The 22710-nt window shown below is 50.5% G+C and overlaps 2 protein-coding genes and 1 long non-coding RNA gene across 3 annotated transcripts; 2 read left to right on the top strand and 1 right to left on the bottom strand.

Moving 5' to 3' along the window:
* Window positions 1–1622: 1622 nt before the first annotated feature.
* LOC101778168 lies at window positions 1623–4882 on the bottom strand. The gene is made up of 6 exons (XM_004953709.4): window positions 4366–4882; window positions 4187–4287; window positions 3258–3355; window positions 2459–2673; window positions 2317–2363; window positions 1623–1991 (listed from the first exon to the last, which is right to left on the bottom strand). Exons 1-6 carry the CDS (start codon window positions 4754–4756, stop codon window positions 1935–1937), a joined length of 909 nt encoding a protein of 302 aa, XP_004953766.1. The 5' UTR covers window positions 4757–4882; the 3' UTR covers window positions 1623–1934.
* Window positions 4883–5848: 966 nt separating this feature from the next.
* On the top strand, window positions 5849–6910 carry LOC111256855. The gene is made up of 2 exons (XR_002677165.1): window positions 5849–6297; window positions 6395–6910. It is a non-coding gene; the product is annotated as an uncharacterized LOC111256855 (long non-coding RNA).
* Window positions 6911–16447: 9537 nt separating this feature from the next.
* LOC101777753 (dof zinc finger protein 4-like) lies at window positions 16448–17780 on the top strand. The gene has a single exon (XM_004953708.3). The coding sequence runs from the start codon at window positions 16607–16609 to the stop codon at window positions 17471–17473; it is 867 nt and encodes a 288-aa protein (XP_004953765.1). The 5' UTR covers window positions 16448–16606; the 3' UTR covers window positions 17474–17780.
* Window positions 17781–22710: the final 4930 nt, after the last annotated feature.

The raw sequence follows: 22710 nt of genomic DNA, 5'->3' as shown, positions 1-22710 counted from the left end.
TGCCAATCCGCGGTTGTCAGGTCGGCCGCTTACAGGCCTGACCGAAAGGGGGTCGCGGTATGCGGCACCGGGGAGGTGTACACGAGTCGGTGCGTTACACGTGGACGGCGGGGATCGCGTGCCGAGGAGGATGGGACGGTCGAGATGGTGGGGAGGCGCGGTGTGGGAGCGAGAGTTAACGCGGCCGGGTCGGGGAGCGGGGCGCCGTGCGCCGCCGGGGGCGAGATCCCACGTGAGCGGTGGCTGGTGGCGCGGACGCCGTTGGATCACGCCCCGGGCCCATCGGACAGGAGACGTACACGTATCTGTATATGGCTAATTACCTTGCTCATAGGCAATGCAGACGGGCACCCTTCACCCCGCGCTCTAGGCAAGAGGTTTCACATGCATGGCGTCCGCTGCTTTAAAGAGAAAGGCAGCTGACAGATCACAGCGGCATTGTGCTGCGCCGCGCCGGCGCACGTACATGCATCTGCCAAACTGGGACTGTCTTATCCTTTTCCGGATTAAAATTACCATTGCTTCTGCCTGGATCATGCTGGAAAATTGCAGAGTAAGCTTCAAAGGCCCGAGGCCCGAGCACATGCCAAGGCTTCGTAGTGTGCTGGTGTGCTCGAGTCTCCCTGTGCTTCTCGATTTTCAGTCAACAACCCGCAATTAAACTGATCCCGTTGAAAACGAGCAAGAAGAAAACAAAGCAAGGAACCAGCCAGCCTGGGACCCCTCCTTCCAGTTCCATGTCCGTGGCTCACGAGCTGTCCGCATCTGCACCCAGTAGGAATCCTGACTCCTGACTCTTTGTCCAGTGGGGAGAGGACGCGCCGTGTAACCCAGTAACATTACTAACATCAGATAGCTTGAGAAGATTCGACCATTTCCAAATCCCAAAGGCACGTGAACGTGAGGGACGAGTTATACACCAGACAAAGTGAAGATCCCCCGACTCATAGAGCAATTAATAAAAAAAATTGGAAAAATGGATGGGCTGCACATAGCTCACTGGTTGGTGCTCTCAGGAAAATAGATGGACTCCTTCAAAAAAATAAAAAAAAAGCTGATGAAGCGGATCGTGGGCCGTGTTTGTATTCGCAGGCCGCAGCATCAATGTAGCGGGCTATATATCTAGGCCGAACCATTCATGGGCCGGCCCACCCCTTTCTTGGACCGTGTATGAGGCTCATAAGGCCAGCGCTCGCGCAGCCGGCATCAGGTCCACCTATGCGGAGCCGTTCTGAATAATCCCACATCGGGGAGGCAACGAGGAGCGGTGGCGAGCGGGGTGTAGAAGTAGGACTGGGATGGCACCGAAGAAAATCAAAAAGGGCCGGTTGGCTATGTATGCCACATCCATCCTCGACTGATGGGTGCTGTATGGCTATCAAGACATATGGCCGGCATAATTTGTGGAATACAATAGGGTTGGCTCGCCTCGGCCGACCCTCCAGTACCAAAACCGAAAATTTTGTACAAAATTATTCTACTATTTTATTTTTTATTTATTAAAAGAGGCTATTATGCGTCGATGATTCAATAACGCCGAAAGTGACAGGCACACGACTACAAGAGGATGTGTGTCTGCATGTTACTTTAAACCCAACCCAAGTTGAAAGAATCTGAAACCATGTATGTAGGAAAATTTTATTGAACGTGAAAAGTTATAGCGAGCTAAAACTCAGTTCACCAGACTACGAAGAATATCGACCTATGCAGATCACCTTGACAAGAAAAGAAAAGGTCACACCATAGGTACAGATTCCTAGAGTTTGGTCAAAATCAAAACTCGCAACAAGATTAATATTGCTTCATTGGGAGATAACAAATGAATAGATGCATGCAACCAACTAATATACAATATCATCTGGAATTATAAAGTTCACTACCATTGTCGTCATCTCTCGAATCGTGAAACCAACAACCCAACTTCTCTGAGGCTACTACTTTGCATCTTCTGCCTTTCCTCGGTTTTTGTCATCGTCGTCACTTTCCAATCCCTGCAGAAGTGAGCAGCATTGTTGTCAGCACAAATCAGCAAACAAAACCAGTTACCTCACTTTTATAAACATGTCAAACAAAGTAGTCAACCATAGCGTGCCATGGAACGTGTGCAGATTCCATGGAACGACAACGATGCTACATATTGAAAGCACTAGCGTTGTATGACTGCCTTTATCTAGTGCAATAACAACACATCACACTCCAATTCCACATTCTAGATGGCATGGATGCGTTTTTTGTCAAATGCTGTATGCACAACTAAATCATGGTTATAGCTATTGGATACAGCAATTCCATTCCCAAGGGAACATGTGTACTTACTGAGGTAGCATCAATCTTATCGAAGTCATCACCATCATCACCACCATCTGAAAGCGATCAATCGAACAAGTCATGTACAAGAATTGGAGAAGAATATACAAACTCAAGAGCTGGATGAGGTCCAGGGAAGTGAATAGTATACCAGGGCCCTCATCGTCACTACCCAGATCTCCCAGCAGAAATACATCCAGATCATGTTCCGGATTCGTTGAAGTAGAAGTCTTGCTTGGGGCTTTTGAGTCTTTCTGTTCTGCAGTTGTAGCTTGTGAGGCCTGGGACTGGGATGCTTCCTTCTGGGAATCCTTTTTCTCTTCCTCTGCTTTCACTTTCAGCTCCTCAAAATATTTCTTCTCAAAGCTATTCAAATTATAGTAAAGTCAGTAAAAACGCTAATGTGCAGGTGAACTAGGTCATAACTAACATAATGGTGTGATATAAGCAGCACTTCCAAATCAACCATTTATGTGAAATTTGAAGAAATCAAATGTGATAATATATGTATTAAAGATAAGCTCCATTCCACCTATCAACTAGGCAACTAAATGATCAAACCCAAAATTAGAGCAGAAGAGCCAAACGCATGACATTGTAGATTATGCCGTCAGCAATAATTGCCGCTATGTAGTTATCATCTATTTTAACATCACAAATAAAAGTCAAGAATAGATCAATCCAAATAACATTTCTATAAATTCCTTACACAAGTGTGGCATGAAGAGTATACAACAAAACTATCCAGCTTCTAGTACAAGATTTCAATGTGCAAGAGTTCACAAAAAGGGACAAGACTCCTGTAAACGAGCCCATTCGATTTATGTAAATCAGGACAAGTATTCTCCATTCTACTGAAGATAGTGCATCAAGAACAGGTTTAAAAAAAAGCAGCAAAAACATTCTAAATTGCACAGCATGAGCTGACAAGGAGAGAGAAGAAAACTTACGGGGCTATGTAGCTGTTTACCAGCAAAAAATATACCCGCCAGAATTTGCGTTCTTTCATGTATCTTGGGCATAGCTCATATCTGAACTTTGATATTTCCTGAACATAAGATGGCACTAATTAGTAGAAATACAACATTAGGTGATCGGAGAACAGAGATCTTTGCTTATCTGCATTACAAGTTAACACCAAAAAACAAATTATACACAGGAAGAATATTAATGGGAAGCAAGTTCAGAGCAGAGATCAAATTATAGTCAAGAGACTATGGGCGGCCAAAAACAATCCTGTTATCTTACTAGATAAGAACTAAGAAGCTAGCTTAATTCAGTATCAAAATGGTAACTGCTACAATTTTAAACAGCACATATTTAACACATGTTAATTGACCCAGTCTCTCCCCAAGTTGCAACTCCCTGCAGATTCTAAGCGCAACCATAGTTGGTATGCTGATGCTCGGAGATAGATCTGAGTTCCTCAAAAATCTACACACAACCTTTGGTTGAGCCTACACATTTTTATGTCTTCAGTCTCCTATACTTAAGAACCTGAATTTCATATTTGAAATACCACTAGAATTACTGGCATTTTGTCTCTTGATCAGTTAACCACAAACATGTAAAAGTATGTATAGCATATTTGTAGATCCCAATTTTACAGATTATCATGACTTTTTTACCGTCACAAATAATATGTCCAGCTCTGTACTCAGTATGTCCCAATGCTATAAGCTCAGCATTCTACAACTTTTATGATCTAATAGTCAAAATGTGTGCACACCTAATCATACTTGCAAATCATAAACTACTGTATGTCCTTCCATACTTGGATTCATCACTAATCTAGCAACTCCACCACGCACTGAATCCCCGAGGTCACAAATGTACCAAATATTGTTCAGTGAATGAAACTAGTTGATGATGAGAAAACCTTGACGGACGAGAGGACGAGTGTGGCGTGCTTGGCCTGCCACTCGTTCAGATCCTGACGCACATTCGACACCGTGGGCACATCCGACATCTCCGGCTCATCTGCAGGACCAAAAAAATCCCGATCAGATGCTCGAAAGCCTCGAATTCTCTAAACCCATCCAACGAGAAACGCCGCACCTTGCAGGGGGAAGTCGCGGAAAGTGCTTATGGTCATGCCCTTGACGAACTCGCGGAGGTCGTCGGTGATCCCGTACCGCTCGAGCTCCGCGGCGTCGGGCTCCGGCGCGGCGGCGGAGGGGATGGGCGGGATCGCGGGGATGGGCGGGATCGAGGGCACGGGGAGGTCGGAGGCGAGGTGCTTGATCTGACCGGCGAGGAGGTCGGCCTGCTTGGTGGCCTCGGCGGCGATCTCCCGCGACTTGGAGGCGGTCTCGGAGAAGATCTCCTTGGACTTCTTCGCCGTCTCCGAGACCAGCGCCGAGGAGCGCTTGGCCGCCTCCGCGGACAGCTCCTGCGACCGCTTCGCCGCCTCGCCGGCGAACGCCCGGGCCCTCTCCCAGAGATCCATTGCCGCCGTCGGAAGAAGAAATCGAGAAGGTTCTGGGGGTCTTCTCACCGCCGCCGGTGACACGTCTCCGTTGACGTCGGTGCGCGACGGGAGGAGGGGTAGTGTTTTAGCGCTATTTAGCCGAGGGATATTGCTTGCCAAATGGAAAGATAGATAGTTTTCCCTTTTTTGCAAAATCACCCTTGTTTGTTGAGATAATTGGTTGGAAATCGCGAAAGTGGTTGTTTGGACCAAATCATTAGAACGTGGTGTTCATGCAAGAGAATGATGACGAGGGAATGGGATTGATGGTTTGCTTGGAGCTTTGGTCACGGCTTTGACGTGACAGCTACTAACAGCTTTGAATAAAATTTGGGTGGGTTCATGCCAAAGCGATTCCATCCCGCATCCGCGTGCGAGAACAGGTGGGATGAGTGCAACTCACTGTGCCCTGATTTAGGATCAAAGTGGATTGACTGGTTTGTGAGGCAGCCTCAGTTGACTTCACCATGCAGAACATGGAAAGATATGGCATCTTCATATCCTTTGTAGCAGCTACCACTCAAAATGCTCTCGGGATATGCAGAGCAGAGAGATAATGATACTGTGGTGCTCTGATTTCTTTTGATGCTGTGATTCCAAACCGGAATGTGCAAAGTCTTCGCACGGCGCACCCCGTTGGGTACCACCGTACCACGGTACCAGGCGAGGACCAGGGGCAACGGTGCAAGATGATTTTGTGAGGAAGGCCAAACAAAATAACAATTATTCAAGAAACATTGTAAGAAAATAATTAACCACATTTATGATCGCGAAAGAATAGCAACATAGACTAACAGTTGCTGAGTTGCCTAAGATGATCATATTTAGTGGTAAATACATGTTAAAGATGATGGAAAGAAAGGCCATTCAAGCACCCCGCGTGCATAGTCTCATTGAAAACACAAAATACTGGAGCATTAGAAAATGGTTTGGTTGCGCATGGATAAAAATAGCGAGTCATTCCTTTCCAGAAGAATATCATTACTAAGAGTAAATACAATATTGACTTGAAGACTACCAGAAATCCTTTAAAGCCTGATTTCCAAAGAGAACTTCAGCTATTGTGATCCCTATAATTTAATTTCCACACAACTGCAGCATGCACTTTTTTCCATCCTGCTCAACTAAATATTGAAAATTGTGTCATGGTCAAGCTTACTCCATTAGATGACACATAATTTTTTTGAGATTAATTAGATAACACATGTCCGTAGCTATATTTCTAAATCAACTGAAGCCCAACATTGTTCAGGCCCAACTTGGCCCATCACCCACCCATCCATCCATCCATACAGTACACAACCTTATCTTCTCTGTATCGTTCAACACTTCAACCTTAACCACACGTAGGCAGCACCAACGAACACTGACATCAGCACAACAATGGCGCTCGCGCTCGTGCTCCTGCCTCTGCATGCCTTGGGATGTCGGGTTCCGAAGCGTCGCCGGAGGAGCAGCCTGCTCCGCTCGCCGCGGCGCTCGCGGCACCGGCTGAGAGCTCCCCAACCCCGTCCCTGACGGTGAGCACGGGGTCCCCCTCCCCACTCCTCTCCTCCGATTCCAAGCTGTGCCGAACCTGATTTTCCTTTTGCCGGTTTTGTTTGCCTGGATTCCCAGAGGAAGGAGTAGCTGCTGCCCGTGAGGGAGGAGATCTCGGTGAGGATCCACCAATCCCCCGTTCTTGCTGGCGGACGCAGTAGGAGTGGTGAACGGACGATGGACGTGTGTGGCGCCTGCGTATGGTCGCACGGAGGGAGAGGCGGCAGAACGGGCGGTAGAGGAGCGGTGTGGATGGGATGGGTGGAGCGTAGCAGACGGGATGGGAGGGGGCTGCGGCGCGTGGGCGGGTGCGGAGCGGATAGGAGGGCGTGGCAGCGTGCTCGGCTCAAGGTGCGGTGCGAGCCGACCCCTCCTCCGCTCCGGCGACGAGCTCCTCTACTCCGGCATCGGCCCACCTCCACCGCTCCGGAGCGAGACGCGAACACCTGGAGATGGGACCGGGTGGAGGAACGCGTGCGCTCGGAGGCGCGAACCGCGAAGGGAGAGAGGGAGGGAGTGGGGCCCACCTGTCGGCGCCGGGGTGATTGGTTCTGCTAAGACTAAATATTAGTTAATTATAAAACTAATTATACAGATGGAGGCTAATTCACGAGACGAATCTATTAAGCCTAATTAATTCATCATTAGTACATATTTACTGTAGCACCACATTGTCAAATTATGGACTAATTAGGTTTAATAGATTCCTCTTGCAAATTAACCTCCAACTAGGAAATTAATTTTGTAATTAATCTATATTTAATACTTTTAATTAGTATCTACACACACGAGACCTTTAAGATAGATAAAACCCTGAAGGAACCAATGTCTTTTTTTCTTCTTCTTTGAGCAAAATGAAGAAACCAATTGAGTTGGCTCCGGCGGTCTGTCGGCGTCATGGGCCTTATTCGTCCACTTTGCAACGTTGGGCCGTGTGTAAAATGGTGGACCGTTGGCTCTTCAGTTCTCATTAGGGCCATTTTCTGATGGGCTAAGCTGTCTATGGGCCTTGAAGCAATGATAAGTAACTAGGCCTGAGCAAAATGCAGGCCGGGCTGGGCTCGTGCTGGGCCAGCAAAAGCCCGGAATGAGTTGGGCCCAAAAAACGTGACCAAGCCCATCCACGACCAGCTTTCGGGCCGGTCATTTCAAGCTTTTTTGGGTCGGGTTGGGCCGACCGTTCGTTTTAGTTGGAAAACAATTTAAAAAATAATTGGGCTGGGCTTGGCACGCCCATATTTTTTTGGTTGAAAAATGCGCGCCACACCCGGCCCTATAAAGGCCACGGGTTGGGTTTAGCCCGATGGGTCGGCTGGTGAAATTTAACTAAACATTTATAACCTAATAGCAGCCCAAACGGCTAACAAACTATCTCAACATTTAGATGAACTATCCCAACATTTTTTACATTAAAAAAGTTGGTGAATATAAAAAAATATTGAGAACGAAATGTTGGCGAGTGTAAAAAAATTTGGTGCATGTAAAAATTATTGAGCAATGTAAAAAGGTTAAAGAAAAATGTTGGAATATATAAAAAATATTGGTCAAGGTCAAGAAATGTTTTTTTACGGAATTAGCAGGGGAGCTCCTACCTAATGTCAAGAAATGTTGGTAACAATTAAGTCAGACTTTTCTAAAAAAATGTTGTTATATATAGGTTTAATATGACCTTTAAAGTTAAGATAAGTTGATTTGTTCGAAAAAAATAAAGATAAGTTGATTATCTACCTTCAGAAAGACGTATAGAAACGTCATGAGCGACAACACGTGAGAGAGATGATAGATGAGATTGGGTGGGCCTTATTTTGCACTTCTGGACGAATTCAACCTCGTAGAGAGTTGGCCTCGCACTCGAAGCATGAGCGCAACTTGGTGCAGGTCCACCGTAGTGCCAGTCAGAAATCCTTCTTTACTTTACTGAAGCCTTTTTAGAGAGAATATTGAAGCATGCGCATCGCTTCTCAGATTGGCCGCATTTAGAAGCCTTCTCCATCAATTACAGTGGCGACCATCCACAGGAGCCGAAGATAAGGTCGGCACCGAATTCTGTCTTGACAGAAGCCTACATATGCTCCCATGAATTCCGGTTCCGATGCCTTGCGAATCAAACATTAGCGCAACGCAACAACCGCAAAATCCATGCTAATCCCTGTCCGTTGTGCAACCGTGCGTTCCATCAAACGATTCATCAGGTGCGCAGGCTGTGTTCTCGCGTCAGGTTCCGGACTCCTTTGACAGCCACCCTTTGTCCGCGCCCCTGTTTGCACGTCCACTCGCCCGGTCTGTCGGTCGGTCGATCAGGCCACTGTTTCGGCTTCAGATCACGGCATGGGCACCGAGATCTTTAGGATCTCTGCTCGCTGGACACGGTTCCGGTGCAGTCGCAGTACCGACTGCAACTTTAAGCAGTCCCAGGGAGCAGGCTCGAAACACCGTGCGGTACTGTTGAACACAGTGGCATCACTATTCACTCGGTTCAGTACGGCACTGTTTATTACCGTACCATCTGATCTGGTCCGTTGGCTGGGAAAATGGATGGCCATGATCAGGTGCAGTTGCCAACTTGCAGTCCCAGGAGCAACTGCACTCGATCTGGGTGCCTGCTCGCTAGCCTGACGACGAGAGGAGGCAGCGGCGCCTACCGCCACTCACTAGCTAGGGTCGCCGGTAGCGTCCAAGCGCCGGTCATCTCGATCGGCACTTGTCAGTTCCCAGTACCCTCGCCGTCGCCTTGCACTTGCATTGACTTTAGACAGATATGCCCTACGCGGCTAGGCACTTGCCTCTGTTGGCGTCTGGCGACGTGGAGTCACTCGCCCACTAGCAGGCGGCCGGGCAGAGGGGAGGACAAATCCCTTGGCGCCAGGGATGTGCCCACCCGGCCGGTCAGGGTTTAGCGTAGCAGTTAGCTCTACTGCTTATCCTCGTCACCGTCCAATCTGCCGGTCGCCTGTCAGTAATCACTGCTCTGTTGCCACGGGCGTAATTCTCAGACCCTGATCGATCATTCCCCGTACCTAGCCTGTAGGACTGACTGTAACCCTGAACTAACCAGTTCCCTGCCAGCACGGCCTCCGTTTGGCATGGACACACGCGGACTTCAACTGCTGCAGCTTTGGACTGTGCAGGACCACAGGGGTGCCTTTCAGAGTTTCAGGTCGCGCGAGGGATCGAAGCAACACACACTTGCGCGCTAGCAGATGGTGGCCACATGAGTAGCCATTGAATCCCTAAAGGCCTTCTCACCCTTATCTCCTCGCCGCCGCCGTCCCAATCCTTGGGACCTCACCAGCCGCCGATGACCTGCCTCCTCGCCCTTCATGCCAACACAACACGTTGGCTGGTATAAAATACGTGATGCGCCTGCTAGTTGACACACCGTGTATAGCTGGGCTACGTGTGTAGCGTACGGGCAAGAGCGTACGTACAGTGATGAGTGAGAGAAGTGTGCGAGTCGATGCGAGTTTAAATGGGCCGGTATCTTTGTGCATCCAACCAGGGTGGCGCGAGAGAGACCGACCGGGGCGGGAGGGAACACGTACTGTCACCGCGTCGAGGATGGGCAATCCCAGTCGTGGTGCCGTCGGGAGCCAAGCATTAAGCCCTCCCCGGAATGGGAGTTCGTTAGGCGGGAGACAGCTCCGGCGACACATGGGCGCGCGGCGCTGCCGTCCAGAATCTGAGCACCGCGCCGCCGTCGCGATCCCCGGACCTCGCGTACGTCGCCTCGAGCAGGGAGATGGACGTAGAGCTGAAGCGTCAGCTGCTAGCCGCTAATCGACGTAGAGTGCGCTACTAATTAACGGCTGGATTAATTAACTGAGGGCACATGAAAAAGGTGAGGAAAGGTAGAACTGTGTTGCGATCGACCGCCGTACGTGCTCTAGCGTACAGTACAGTTGGGATTGATCGGAGAGGGGACGGGGACGGCCGGGCCGGGCGGGCGCGCGCTGCAGCGCCGTGGCGTCGCTTTCGGCGATCCCGCAGGCCACAGCGATCCATGTCGCGGGGATCACCGAAAGCAACGGCTAGGGGTGGGGATCCCCGCCGCGCCCTGCCGCGGCTGCTGTCACCTTCTTGTCATGCTGTCTCGCTCGCCTCGCTCGCCCTAGCTATCCGTCTACTACCCCATCTCTCTACCCTCGCCGTTGCTACCTCGCAAATGCAAGCTAGAAGCCCTGCCCATGACGTACGCCACCGCGCGCCTCTTATCTCTCCGTCGAGTCAGGTCAGGTCGCAGCCACCGTGACGTGCAGCAGTGACTGCACCAGCGCGGCGGCCATCCGATCGACTGGATCGGTGATACAGTCTAGCAGCGACTTGGGACTGGACCGATTCAAGTCGGCAGGCATCGGATGAAATAGGGAAACTGTGTGGCGCGACTTGGTCCTCACTCGCTCTATCGCTCTAGAGCGTATGTAGTAGCCTGTTAGGCGTGGCGTGGCGCTGTGCCGCGCTGGTTCATCAACGGGCCGTCCGTCACGCAGGACCGATCGCAGTTTCACCCAACGGTCATTAAGCCTACTTCATCTACTCATCTAGCTTAGACATAGATGGGCTCATTGCTTAGACAGCAGTCGATTGGTGGATCCATCCTGCCACGAGCCCACGACAGACCGATCGATCGATGCACAGGTACCGGCCGGTGGTAGTAGTGAGGCTAGCTAGCTGTTCAATCTGACCAAATGATACAGACACTGCATTCATTCAGTTATCCTTCAGCGCAGCATTTTCAGTTTGCGTTTCGATGATGGTTCCTAGAAAAGTGAGGACTCGTCGCCTCGATGATCATTCGATCTTGATCACAGGGTACCTAAGCTAGCATGTTGTGGCCCATGACGTTTAGTCAGATCGGAGCCCAACATGAGACGTCGAAGCTCAGATCGTAGGAGTAAACGCGACCGGGACCCGTCGGCAACCGGGCACGTGGCGCCCGAGGTTCCTGCGTGCTACTCGATCACGCCGCGCCCGGGGCCGGCCGGCCGGCCGGACTCCCCAAAGCTACATGCTAACCACCCGCAAACCAATCGGCGGACGCAAAGCCGCTGCCTAATCCGTCCCCTGATCGGCATCCCTGTCTGCCAAGTTGCCGCCGCGTGCACGTCCAGCGCGGTGACAGGGCAGGGCATGATGACGGGCCGTATCGGATGGTGCCGGTACTAGCTATACGATCGAAGAAGACGCGAGGTGGGGGCCTGGGGGCACGCGTGTACGTACGTCCGCCGGCGGCCGGGCGCGGTGGGTCCCCGGCCGGCGTGCCGCCACGGCGCTGTCCGTGTCCGGCGACGCCAGCCGGTGCCCAACCCTCCTGGCCCGGCGCACAGTGGAGGGCAGTGCGCACGCACTTGTGCGTACGATCAGGCAAGGCCGGACAGTGCAGACTTGCAGTCGTCCTGCTCCTGCAGACCCATGTCATGGACGCATGTCAGGGCGGGGCCACGGCGAGGAGACTGGAGACGTGCCGGCGCACTGTGGCGCTGCAGTCGCTTCGATCGGCCCTTGGGCGAGGACGACAAATAGTGAGGCGCAGCGTGGCGGAAGCGCGTACTACGCCGGTGGGCCGGGTGGTGCAGCGTGAGCGGCACGAACGCCGAGCGCGGCCGTGCGCGGGGCTGGTTCCTGATGTGAGCACCGCCAGTGGTGGCCGGCAAGGGACCCGCCGACCTGCCCGGACGGTCCGGCACGTCTCTGTGCGCCTGTTCGTCTGTGCAGTGCACGGGCCCGGCGGAGGGAGCTGCGACAGTTTCTACTCAAGTGGGTAACTGGATGGAATTTCGGCACTTCAGCTGAATGACTGATTCGAGCGAGTTAAATTTCGGCTGAATGGGAATAAAAGAGCAAAAGTGGCTGACAAAATTGGACGCTTGTTGCGGTAACTTGCCAGATTAGCGTGCACACGCATACGCTGAGACGTATACGTCACGTACGATGGCAAATCTATCTATTATCTTAATATAACAATGTTAAAAGAAACCACCACATTCACCAAGAGCGTCTAAAAATTACCAAGTTAATAGAAAATTGAGAAGAATATACACCGTTAGATTTTATGAAGATCCAATGGTCTATATTAAACCACAAAATCCATATCAAAAAAGATTAACAATAGATAAATTGGGAACTTAAGAAAAAAGAAACCCATATTATCACGGCAGACTTTTAACCAGAGATATGTAAATCCATGGATGGTTCCCGTGATATTATCAATCAATCCGTGCTGCATTAGCATTAAGAAACTGTACAAATAGTTTTTCACAGGGCACGTAAACAATAAAAATTGATGTGTATTAGTATTAGGAAACAATTTGCTTTCCGGACAAGGAGGCAAACAATAAGGAAATAAAAAAGCACCCTCTATGCAAATACTACTGGTTTCCGATATGTATTAGTATTAGGAAGCAATTTGCTTCAAAAAAAAAAGTGTTGCTCCTGTCTGGGCTGTGATGGTAACGCAAAAAAGATCATTCAAACTAAATATGGCTTCACAGAAACAGTACGTGGAATGCTAAAAGAATACACATGTAGCTTTGGGATAAGATTTATAAAAAGAAAATAAAAGTGACAAGAAAATAAAAGCGACATTTTATCCAATGGTGGTATTTACAGTAAAGCCAAAATCAATCATGACACCATAAAAATATACTAAAATAATTAAAATATTAATATGTGAAATATTTTTAAAAGACTACTATGTAGAAACTCACAAATTCGCACGCACACGCAATAGCACATGCATTCCTATCCATATGAGCATTATTGATGAAGTCACCACTAACATATTGCTGTTGACATGGACGTCGCCTACCACTGAAAGAATAGTACCAATTAAATTCTTAAAAATTTAGGAAAATGCGAGCACCCACGCAGAGTCGAGGAATCGAAATGAATATACACACACAACCCTATCCTTATGAGCACCTCCGAGAGACTGAAACGGCAGATCCTTAATATTGATGAATTCACCACTAGCACCTCACCTACTACGAAAAGAGTAGTGCCAGTTAAATATAAAAAAATAGGAAAATATGAACACCCACGCGGAGTCAAGGACCCAAACCTAGATGGATAAGTTCCACCACAAGGAAACTTATCAGATGAGCTATGAATGGAGATACCAACGTACTAAGATCAGCCATCAACAAGTATTGACGGTCCTCAAATCTATGAAGCGGCATTGTTAGTGTTATCAATTTGGAGGAAGTGCCTACAAAGGAGAAGAACTTTGGAAGAGGCAGCCCCCCACAAAAGATTAATACCTATCATGTTCACTCTCAAGGGCTAAAAAAATTTCATGTTAATTAGAAAGACGTAGAGAGATCTAGGCCATTTGATTTTCCATGGTCCCATGTTATAATGGTGGATCAGTTACATCAACACAAAGAGTACTTAAGCTATACTTAAGCAATACAAAGTTTGATTAAAAAGAAGCAAAGGAAATGATTGATGTTATTTATTAGGGCTGTCGTAGACTAAGTTATTACAAAAGCAACACCCATTATTACCTTAGAAGCAAAATATGAACGAATTGGTATTCGTCGGGGCACGATGAGAGATATGATTTTAGGAGATGCAATATGTCTTGAATTTCTATCCTGGTGGTAGTCTGATCACTAGATCATATGCGAAAAAAATAGGAAGGAGTAGGTGAAGCACTTGACGAAAGTCATAGATGCTTTTATAGTTGCTGGTGAAATCAAAAGAATGGCCAAAGGAGATAGAAACAAAGTAAGAAATCAATTTCCCCAAAGGGAAAGAGAGGACCGATGATAGAGATGTTGTGGTTGTGTTCTGATGCCATGCTTTCTATTCTTTTCAAATTAATATTAGAATTAATGGATTTTTAGAAAAGTAAAAAAATAGTAAATGAATTAAGAAACTGTGAAATTAAGTAAAATTAAAGATCCAAGGTACGGGCAAATAGATAGTAGAATTATGCAAAATTAACAATTGGTTCTCATGTGGCTTCGAAATAAAAAAACCAAAAAAAACAAGTCCGTCTCAAATAGATATAAATTCATAATTTTTCAGTAAAGAAATACCAAGTAGATTTTATATGTAATGGTAAGAGAAAAAATAAACAAAATAATCATATAAAATACAATTTATAGTAACTAAATGTTATATTCAGGATAGAAAAAGGATTCTATACTAATATAATATGAAAAAGGTAAGCTAGCTGCTGAAGGAGAGATTCATAGGAGTACAAATTCAAACAAATATAACCTCCACTTTCCATGTTTTGCTATTAAATTTCATTGTATACCCAAATTAAGAGACATTAATATCAATTGATTAGCATGGAGTATGTAGAAACATCATCATGAAAAAGTTTAATGAAACTATATTTCATAAATTTGTGAAGGAAACTTAAAATAATGCATTGGTCAATTGTAAGATCACTATATCTTGGATAAATAATCATACAAAATAAAACATCAGATCTAGCCGCGCTATTTGCGCGGTAGACAGGGCACACGCACCCTGATCTAATACTCCTACCCTAGCTACCCGGCAAACACAGACAGCCACGGTTCGTACGTGCGACGGCGTGTGTGAGCCCGCGGGATAGGACTAGGGTGTCCCCTGGCCACGGGCTGGGGTTAGGCGCGCGGGTGAGATCGATCGCACCCGCCTGCTGCCGCCTCTGCCTTGAAGGCCCGACGCGACGGGCGGGCGAGCGTACGTGTGCTGATGGACACCAAAGCGCACAGCGCCCGAGGACTCGACGCCGTGGCTTCCACGCCCCGGCCCCCGGGCGCATCCTCCTCTCCTCTGCAACCACCAGCGACGTCGAAGAGCACCAGATGACACCGGTGGCCGATCCCGAGAGGAAGCTGAACCGGCCGTGAAGCGCCCGCCCACGCGACCGATCCCCCCGCCGTGCCGCGCGCGGAACGCGCACAGCTAGCGCACTGTTTCCACGTCGTGGGAGCGTGATGGGGCTCGATCAATCGATCGTCCGATTCGGCAACGCCGCAATTACTAATCCGGGCAAGGCGTTCCCAGTCCCATCCCGGCAAGGGCATCATCACGGCCGCGTGTGCGCCAGCCCGGCCATCGAGCGCGAGCGCGACGTGCCGGACGCAACAACTTACCCAACCGGCGGGTGCGATGCCTTTACTGAGCGGGTGACCGCGGCCTGCCCGCGTCGTCGTCGCGCTCGGGCGGTCGCCTCGCTTCTGTAGGACGAGGCGCTACACGGCCGGCGTGGCGTCGATGCGCGCGCCCCGTGGTCCTTGGGAGTTTCACGACTTGTGAGACCCTGACGGCGACGCGATCTCGGGCGACGACTGTTCAGCGAACCAATCCGCCACAGACACTGCGAGCTCCCTTGTTGCCGCGCCCTGCGGACAACAGCACCTCTTGGCGCCGCCTGTGATCGGACGCCACCCCCTTGGCTCTCGCCAAATCTGATTCCCGGTCTCTCCCGGTCGGACCGGGGTGCCCTCGCCTCGCCTGCTGAGTAACTCGTGCCGACAAAGATCAGTACGTCTGGACGCAGTACATGAGATGTTACAGACACATATGCGGTATGCCGTTGCTGGCACAACGATCTTCCGGCCAGGTCGATCAGATTCGTTCGTTAACAATGTCTGCCAGCGTATGGTGACAGCCGGCGTTCAGAAACGGAAGGCGAAGCGGGTGGTTCGACGTGCCCATCTCGAAAGAAAGCCTAGAACGTCAACCCGGAAAACAAGAGGCGCTGCTTCGTCCACGGCGCGGCTTGCCTCTACCGGCCACCATGTCGAACCAGTACCTGCAAACCCTCGTGGCCTTATCCCCTGAAAATCTCCGTACGCACGTTGTGCGGATCACGAATACTCTGTCTCGAATCTATGGAATGCAGGTTGACGACAAAAAAAAACAAATCGAAAATCAGTACGCACGACACTGCTAACGATCTGAGCACGCATCCAATGACATCGTCGTCGCTGATCAATGCATGCAGAAGAGCTTGATCTACCCAAGTAGCGGATCGAGCACGTACTTGAACTTGAAGATGATCATGCACGATGGGAAACAGTAGGGTCAATTCGGTCATGAATAAATTCAGGGGCAATTTCGTAACTCGAATGGGGCTGGGCGGCAGACAACGAGGGTGAGAAGTGTAGATATTTACCCGCTATCCGTGTGTGATGCAGAGGCGACGCCGAGCGGGTGGAGCTCTTGCCGCGCTCCCGCGTCCTCGGCGAACACACACCCACTAAGCTAAAGCCAGGGGCCGAGCCAACGCCCTGACCTTGAGGCGATATCCTAGCACGTCAAGGACAGACGACGCCGCTCGCTGCCATGCAGGAGTTCCAGTCCATCCCCGGCCTGGCGGGGCGGCTGTTCGGCGGGGCCGCGGCCGCTGACCTCCGGCGCGCGCAGGCGCAGCAGGGCCCCGGGGCGCGGTGCGGCGGGGTCTCGCCGGCGGCCGCGGCGCCCGAGGCGGTCAAGTGCCCGCGGTGCGAGTCCACCAACACCAAGTTCTGCTACTACAACAACTACAACCTGTCGCAGCCGCGCCACTTCTGCAAGAGCTGCCGCCGGTACTGGACCAAGGGCGGCGTCCTCCGCAACGTCCCCGTCGGCGGCGGCTGCCGCAAGGCCAAGCGATCGTCGTCGTCGTCGTCCCCCTCCTCCGCACCGTCCACCCCCACGTCGGCCACGGACGCGAAGAACCCGCGCCGCGCCTCTGCGTCCTCCCCGCGCTCCAACAGCGGTAGCGGCAGCGGCAGCGCCAGCCCCACGGCTGCCGTGGCAACGGCCCCGACCACCCCGGCCACGCCGTCGTCGAACAGCATCGGCCTCACGAGCCACCACACGAACCCCTTCTCGACGGTCGACGTGGCTCCGCCGGCGCCGATATTCGCCGACCATGCCGCGGCGCTGGCGTCCCTCTTCGCGCCGCCCCCGCCGCCGCCACTCCCGGCGTTCACCTTCACAGCGCAGCCGAAGGAGGAATCGGCCGCCGCCGCCGCCGCCTCGGCGCAGCATCTTGCCGGGCAGGCGGTGCCGTCCGAGGCGCCCTCATCAGTCTCGACCGACATGACCCCGTTCGCGTCCCTGGACACGTCCGGGATGTTCGACCTCGGCGACGCGTCGGCGGCGGCGTACTGGAACGCCGGGAGCTGCTGGACGGATGTCCATGACCCGTCCATGTACCTACCCTAGCTCGCCCCGGTTTAGTTACCTATCGCGATCCCTAGATTAAAGCCGTGGTGAAATGCTTCTTAACGACGACCACGAGCTACGTCTACTACTCCATCTCCATCTCCATGTTCCACTGCCTCTGCCTCTCCATCTCTGTAACTTCCTCCTCCTTCCGCCTCGTCTTTCTTGATTTGGCTGCACAGGCTGCGTCCTGCGTGTAAGAAAGCTAACCTCTGTGTGCGTCGTGTCTGCACTCTGCGAGTGGATCGATCGTTGTCGCTGCAATGGAATTAATCGCAATATTAATTTCTTTTTTTTCACTCATAAACCATAGTATACTACCATGATGTCTCTCTTGCATTAGATGAACGCATGCATGTTTCCGGCAACACGAGGTGTTGGAACGGTCGAAGCCGATCGATGGTCGATCAGCATTCAGCAGGGATGATCGATCAGTGGTGTGCGACTGCGCGTGTCCTTTTGGTTAGCGGTTGGTTTGTTAATTTCGGGCGTGGTGCCCCCGCCCCCGTACGTGCCTTTCGCTCTCCGGGGAGTTTGTGCTGACGGCGACGGCACCTGCGCTAGCTGGCTCGTTACGTACATTGCTTCTCTGCAGCCCTATACGTCTCTCCGTTGGCCCGGCATGGCCTCGCCCTCGCCCCCTGACATTGCTGCATGCTTCCGTGTATCGCCGGGCGACGCGCCATGTCGCGTCGCGTGCCCGGCCACGCGATCAGCTCGGTCAGTCCCGTCGTCCGGTGCGGCACTGTTACCGGCCGGAGGCGAGAAGAATCCAATCCAGTGTCCAGTCGCCGCACGGTGGATGTGCATCGAATCGGGAGTTCTGAAGAGGCGACGGCGAGGCGTGCGTGCTGCACGACCACCGGTGGAGGGCCGCCTGGGCCGTTCTAGCGGTCGCACGCCGTGATGTCGTTTTTCTGTGCCGATTTGAAGAGCGTGTGTGCATCAGCCTATAGTAACCGTACCACCACAGGAGTCGTCGTGAATTGACCGGCGAGTACTGATGCGGGGACACGGGCATTGGGCCATGCTGTTCAGTTGGATTGGCGACCAAGTCATTGCTTGCACTCCGGTGGAGAAATTCGAGCACACGGGGTCGCGATGGTGACGGGCAACTGAAACAGGAATCGTGGCCGTCCAGGGAACTGTCAGATAGCGGCGGCCGGCGGCGATGCTCCGATCCCTGGTAGCCTGATGACATACATGGAGGCTGGAGCGTGGCTTGCTTGGGCCCTACCGATGAGCTGCGTCACCCTTGACACAAGGATGCATACCGAACGCAGCACCACCGCCGCGGCGTCGCCCACGCCCTGCCGGCCTGCCCTGCCTAGCCTATACCCTAGCCACTAGCCTGTCCGTCGTCGGTGGCATCACAGACAAATCGATTTGTCACATACCTGCCCTACTCAATTCTCCTGCTGCTTCTTCTCCAACTCCCCGTGCTATTCGTAAGAATTTTTTTTTATGTGACCTTTTAAGAGAAAAAAACAATATTTTTCCAAAAAGAAACATACAAGAGGCAATCAAATTTTCACGAGAATTTGTGAAGAACACACATGGTGGCTGGAAGGGCAGGCTTGGGGTTGATTAGTGCGTCTCTCTGATTGAAGGTCACACACCCTGATGTGTAAACTAAGAACCGAACACGATGCCGAATTTGTGCGGGCGTCGTTTCAGATTGACTAATGCCGATCTCCCCGGCCCTACTCGGGGTATTCGGTAGCGATGATTGCTTTGGGTTAAAGATATGCGAGATTTCCTTGTCCAAGAGGCTACGGGCCTACGAGATGGACAAACCAGCAGCTGCCCCGGCGGCTAGAGCTTATCCGAGGGAGCTCAGGGCTCAACGCAGGCATCCATGACAGGAATTCTCGCGTCATTCATCGCCACCGCTCGGCCCTCCACTGTTGCTTGACCCACGCTGAAAGGCGCAGAAGATGCGCCTGCGCCAGGAAACAGGCGGCCCCGGCCGGCGTGACTGTGCGGTAGCACTGTGCCGCCTTGGCCTTCGCGATCGGCGTCGCTGTCGATCGCCGGTCGCGTCAGGGACGAAATCTTTCCGGTGGCTGCTCCGTCGCTGGTTCGTCAGGTCCCGCGTGCGTTTAGTTCCTGTTTTTCCAAGTTGAGTTACATCTGGGTTAAGGCAATTTGACTCTAGGGTGTTTTTGCTGTTTGGAGAAGCGGTTGCAAGTGAGGAGACGTGGTCGCGCGTGAGGAAGGGATCCACCAACCTTTTTCTATTGAATTCTTCTTCAGGAAATTACAGTTTTTCTGATCATCCTTCTTTCGTGTTTGATTAGTTTCCAAGAAAGAAAGTGCGCAGAATTCGCAATACCTTCCCCATAACAACTCTGACCTCCCAATTGATGCGCTATGGAATCAAGACGGTTCAGACTTCAGAGTTCATAATACAGCGGAGCAGGGAGCAGGGATTTGCTAGTTCGCCTCTGGGAGAACGATGCTACGGCCCGCAGACACGTTATCCCCGCATGGAATTTATGCATGCGCAGCCGCTGGCACAGAGCACTGACCACTGAGGCGACGCAACGACATCAGCAGGCGAGCAGCACAGGTGCCCAGTGGCATTCACTGCGCTGCAGCACGACGGCGGCAGGGGAACAGAAGGCGGTCGCTGGTAGCATAGCCGCCGACAGGGTTCGGAAGTTACTATGATCCCTGGGAACCCTGCTCGCTCTGCCTCTCCTAGGCGGTAGCAATAGTTGGTGACTGTGGATCCATCGTATTTCTCCAATTATTACTCTCCTCCCGTACTGGCCGCCGCCCATGCTTTCATGCTCGCAGGACGAACAGGGCAACAGGCAGCGGGCTAATGGCTCTGTGGTATGCTGCTACTCCGTAAGTGCTAACTTGGTACTGCCTCTGCAAGTCTGCATCGAGTTTATGATCTTAACTAGCTCTGGCCATATGAAAAGGAAAAAAAACACTTTTACGGTATCTTATACTAGACTATATTAGTATTTGAAAAGGCTCAGTATAAAACCATCCGACGGCTTGTATACCACTGAAGACTTGACCCGTATGGTATAAACAGTATATCTAAGTACAATAGGTAGTATAAGAATATTAAGGGAAAAAACATGCCGCCGCGACTCCAACAGTGGCACGGAGGGAGAGGAGATCATAGCGAACCTCTGTTGTTTTTCACGCTGGCCGGCGAGCGCATGTACCCGAATCCTCGCCGCCGTTCTTCTTCCGGTTATCGATTGATCAGTATTCAGAAGGCCCTTGCATCCCATAGCATCAAGATGGAGAATTCGAGATCCCTGGATTCCATCGTTCCTGCGCATCTTTATTTGCCATGGATTCGAGTGCTGCAGAGAGGCCATGTTCATGGAACTCACCGCCCTCTAATTCCTCACCAAGATGTAACGTACATGAAATAGATGCGGCATCACTAAATTAACCAAGTCTATAACGAGTACTGATTGTTTTTAACACACTACCTTGATCGTCAACTGATTGATTAGGATTATGTCCGGTTTGAGTTCATGCAGAATTTAATGGCTCCAGCCAACACGTGAGCTGGTACAGCGTCTCCTTGGCTCTGCCTCACGCCATCAACCATGCTTGTGGCGCCGCAAACATAGCAATCACTGCTAATCGCGGTCGCCAGCGCGGGCAGAATTGCGGCGCATTCGCCATGACGCCGACCTCCAGGAGGCTCCCGCGGCTGCGGAAAGAAAAGGATCAACGAGTCAATTAGTAACTAGGTACAACACTGCTAAGTCGTCCTTATCACTCTATGGTTAGATGTTCTCTATACTATAATAATAGTATAATGCACCATAAAAGAGTAAAAAAAGAATGGATGCGAATGTTAATCGCATTTCGATGTGCTGTGCATTATAGAAATTAAGCCGTTCTTGTTTCTTTATGGTAAAACTTGTATATATGGACCAGAGCCTTCAAATCAGTACGACTACTCAAATTTACAACTATTTATTTGTGCAATGATAGATGATATATCCGTCGACTCTGAGGCACCTACTTACGTTCATAAATATAGGGCATGGTTCGTAAAGGTGAATATGTGTGCGACCATGTAGGTATACGAGCATGCACGTTTATACACGTTTCACAAAAGGAAAAGAAATAGGCAACAACTAAATGTCCCCTTCTTCATGAGCTGGAGAATCCAGTGAATACGAGCTGATCAAATTTTTAGAGCAATCACACCATAGTTTTTTTTCAGGGCATCACATCATAGTTGATCACTGCAAGGCCATCCTTGCAATAGAGTTTGCTCTGCTTCAAAGAAGGCATATTTCCCAAGTATTGAAGAATGGCTAGAAAGCTTTTTATAACTGTTGTTTTGTTTTTTTTCTTGATTTCCATCTTTGTAACTGGGCCATTTATTATAAATATATTTAGTCAAATCAGTAGGGGCAACCTCTCCTCTCTAAAAAAGAAGGAAAACAAATTAAATAAAAATAAAAAATATTATTTTTTAGGAAAAAAAATTATTTTTTTAGAGAACCGGGTTGCATTTTATTGATTCATACGAAAGATTACACATACATCTTTACAAAGACACCCTTGAATAAAACAAAAATTACATTCTAGTCCTGGTAAATATCTCTTCCCGACCATCTTCATCACTGGAGCCACCACCCGACGCTAAGACAAACGCCAAGATTGCAACTTGAAGCCGAATCCAACCTACATGAAGAAGCTTCCAGAGAAGCAGCATACATATTTGAAGCCACATGAGTCGGCACATCACAAGATGTGCACCTAAATCGCTGAATGGCTGTAACGCCCGCAGAAATCACTAACTAAAATCACCCGTTAAAAACCGTCTTTAAAATCTTTTACCGCTGAGCTCCCGGAAATCGGAACCCTTCCCGGCGATTTCGCCGTCCCGGTACCCATGCCGACCCCCACCTATCTTTTTATCTGTGCCCGCGAATCTCGCCGCGTGCCGGTGTCAGACGCCGTGCGCGTGCTCCGACCGCGTGCCGCGAGTGCCGCCGGTCTCCCCCTTTTTCTTTCTCCTTTTCCTTCCTCTTTTTCCTTTTTCCTTCTTCTCCTTTCTTCCTCCTTCTCCTTTCTTCTTCCTCCCTCCTTCTCTCTCCTCCTTCTTCTTCCTGGCACCCGGACCGGGCCCCAACTCATTTACTACCCGGCGCCACCCCCTTTCCTGGAGCCACGCCGCTCGGCCTCCCCGCGCGTGGCCCCGTCAGCTGACCGGCGTCGCCACGCGCCGCCCCCCTCGG

The sequence above is a fragment of the Setaria italica genome, chromosome I (assembly GCF_000263155.2).
Source record: "Setaria italica strain Yugu1 chromosome I, Setaria_italica_v2.0, whole genome shotgun sequence".
NCBI lineage: Eukaryota > Viridiplantae > Streptophyta > Magnoliopsida > Poales > Poaceae > Setaria > Setaria italica.
The sequence above is the reverse complement of the archived record's forward strand: the minus strand, read 5'-3'. Positions and strand labels throughout refer to the sequence as shown.

Bases quoted from the DNA above. Each gene is read 5' to 3' on its own strand.
- LOC101778168 (XM_004953709.4), bottom strand. From the start codon at position 4,756: ATGGATCTCTGGGAGAGGGCCCGGGCGTTCGCCGGCGAGGCGGCGAAG. The intron at 2,674-3,257 runs GTAAGTTTTCTT...TAATTTGAATAG, and splicing joins GTAAACAGCTACATAGCCCC to CTTTGAGAAGAAATATTTTG. The intron at 2,364-2,458 runs GTATACTATTCA...GATCGCTTTCAG, and splicing joins TAGTGACGATGAGGGCCCTG to ATGGTGGTGATGATGGTGAT.
- LOC101777753 (XM_004953708.3), top strand. From the start codon at position 16,607: ATGCAGGAGTTCCAGTCCATCCCCGGCCTGGCGGGGCGGCTGTTCGGC.